The sequence below is a fragment of the Helianthus annuus genome, chromosome 11, assembly GCF_002127325.2.
Source record: "Helianthus annuus cultivar XRQ/B chromosome 11, HanXRQr2.0-SUNRISE, whole genome shotgun sequence".
Lineage (NCBI taxonomy): Eukaryota > Viridiplantae > Streptophyta > Magnoliopsida > Asterales > Asteraceae > Helianthus > Helianthus annuus.
In genome coordinates, this window is record NC_035443.2 from 175,874,209 (window position 1) to 175,876,549 (window position 2,341).

The 2,341-nt window shown below is 41.4% G+C and overlaps 1 protein-coding gene across 1 annotated transcript; it reads right to left on the reverse strand.

Annotated features, from left to right (window-relative positions):
• Positions 1-356: 356 nt before the first annotated feature.
• On the reverse strand, positions 357-2,063 carry LOC110891120 (benzyl alcohol O-benzoyltransferase). Its single transcript, XM_022138781.2, has 2 exons — positions 1,555-2,063; positions 357-1,457 (listed from the first exon to the last, which is right to left on the reverse strand). Exons 1-2 carry the CDS (start codon positions 1,999-2,001, stop codon positions 525-527), a joined length of 1,380 nt encoding a protein of 459 aa, XP_021994473.1. The 5' UTR covers positions 2,002-2,063; the 3' UTR covers positions 357-524.
• Between the last annotated feature and the right edge of the window lie 278 nt (positions 2,064-2,341).

Genomic DNA, 2,341 nt, shown 5'->3' on the forward strand with positions numbered 1-2,341 from the left:
AACGAAAAATAACAATGTTTTTTACACGTTAACTTAACAACCAAAGCAGACGATCTGCAGGGATCCCTTAAGTGGATTCTCAAATAATCATTTTCAACATCCATATCATGAAAGATCATGATATAAATTAAGGAGCGATTGTGTTTGGAGGTTGAAAGGTTAGGGATGGAGGCTCCGTCGGGTTAGCGGTGGTAGGAGGGAATGTGTACATTTAGTAAAAACCATATCGAAGAAGTAAAATCAATTTAAAGAGCAATGTCCGGCATGGATATATTGTAACACGACATTAAATGACCAAGACACACATAGATATCATATATAACCATATAACTATGAAGTCGAGACTATATCATAAATAAGGTAATGATGTATATGTGTATTGGTAACCATTTATAAGGCGTCATACGGAATACACTTTGTTATGTTATACATAGATATAAACTTTTAAAATATTTATGTCCATATAAGCGAGCGAGTAGTTTTGAAATATTAAAAACCATCTTGCGCAAACACCAACGTCGAAATTATAGTTTTGAAAGAGCGGGTAGTGAGTGTTCCGCTAGAGCTTCATCAATATTTCCTTGGGCTAACAAGTTATCTATCTCTTTGACAAATCTGTCCACCGATCCACTCGGCAAAGCAATGGGCATCACGATTCCAGACTCTCCTTTATTGTTTCTATAAGGTAGATAGAAACTAGTAACACCTCGGACAATACTTATACCGCCTTTGGGAACCCTTGCATATGTCGGCTTCCCCCACCCGAAGTCCACTTCATCCAATCCTACACGGGTCAGATCTGAGATACCGAAAGCTCGAATAGCTGTGAACTCGAGTGGTCGTTTGAATGACATTAGGTCAGAAACTGATTTAATATTGACATCAGATTTGACTTTCATCACAAGCTCTAATGCGTAAGCGAATGGCTTGTTACATAGATCTCGAGTTGTGGAAATGGCAGCAACAAAAGCTAAAACATTTCCATAATATCCTATAGGGAGGGGAGGGTTGAGCATCTTACGTGCATTTACAGGCCATATAATGGGCATTACCTCTTCTGGATCTGGTTGGAGAGCGATGGTACGACAACGCCAGATGCAAGCTGTTAGCACCTGGAAGGTGGAACAACTTTGTAGGTGTTTCGGAAGAAGCCTACGCAAAGCTGAAATATCGGTGGCAGTAAAGAATAATGACGTGTGTACCATGTCATCGAGTGGGATGATCGCACCCTTAGTATCTACAACTTGACCATACTCGCGATGAGTAAATATCGTCTTTGGTTGTCCATCACTTGAACAAAGCAACTCTCTTTGCCACACAGGTAATGTTGATGGTGATGTGGCTCCCCGAGCTACCTCACCTAATCCTGACAGGAATTGTACGAGTCCTGTTGCGTCACTCATGATGTGGTTGAGTCGTATGGCAAAGATGAAACCCCCACATCGTAGTCGTATCACCTATCAATCAAAATTAATGAACATACAATTCTTATTCAAAAACATACAAAAAATAATGTCCATTTTTGTGACTTCAATTGCATGCCAGATTACCTACCTGAATCAGTAGCAATGGTGAATCAAGGATGCCATCAGAGCCCGGAACATTATAAAGGAGCTCTTCCATACAAGGGAATGGTGGCCGAAGTGCATCTCCGAATTGATCCAGCATAACATCCGCCTCAGCCTCAATAAACAACACACCCTCGCCGGAGCAGTCCACCATCAGCTTCCCTGCCGGCCCTTCCTTTAGCCGTCCAGCGAATGGATAGTAGAACACCAGAAGCTTAGCCAGAGCCTCTCTTATCACACTGGCAGGATTCTTATTTCTCATTTTCGGATCCCCGCGATAAACTAGTACCTCCTGACTCTGCAACCGCAGTCCTTCCTGATCATCGATGTCGGAGAGAGGCTTTAGTTCTCGAGGTGTGGGTTTTGCTGGAACTATGAGCTCCGGTGCACGTCTCCGGACTGTGAAGGTCAAGGGGGTGGTGATTCCTGCCATGCCAAATTTGGGTTTTTGATGGTTCTAAATTTTGGTATGGTGGTAAATTTATAGTGTGAAAGAATAAACGAGAAAATACCTTGATCGCTATTTATAGCATTGTAAACTAGTCTGAGTGTGAAAGTAAAAGTGAGTGTGCAAAGCGGTGTAAACGAGTCAAGTCACGCGTAAGCTATACACAATATTAGTTTGTTGAACACTCGAATTAAGTAGTGTTTATACGATCTCGTGTTTAAATTGAATATTTTCAATAAGTTTGATCTCGAGTGCTATATACTGAGCGTGTTTGGTTAGTGAGCCTAAGGCCCGAAACAAGTCTATAATTTATACAAGTATAGTA

What these genes read in the sequence shown, in the direction of transcription:
- LOC110891120 (XM_022138781.2), bottom strand. Translation starts at nt 2,001, where the DNA reads ATGGCAGGAATCACCACCCCCTTGACCTTCACAGTCCGGAGACGTGCA. An exon ending in CACCATTGCTACTGATTCAG is followed by an intron (nt 1,458 to 1,554) that starts GTAGGTAATCTG and finishes TTTGATTGATAG; the next exon opens with GTGATACGACTACGATGTGG.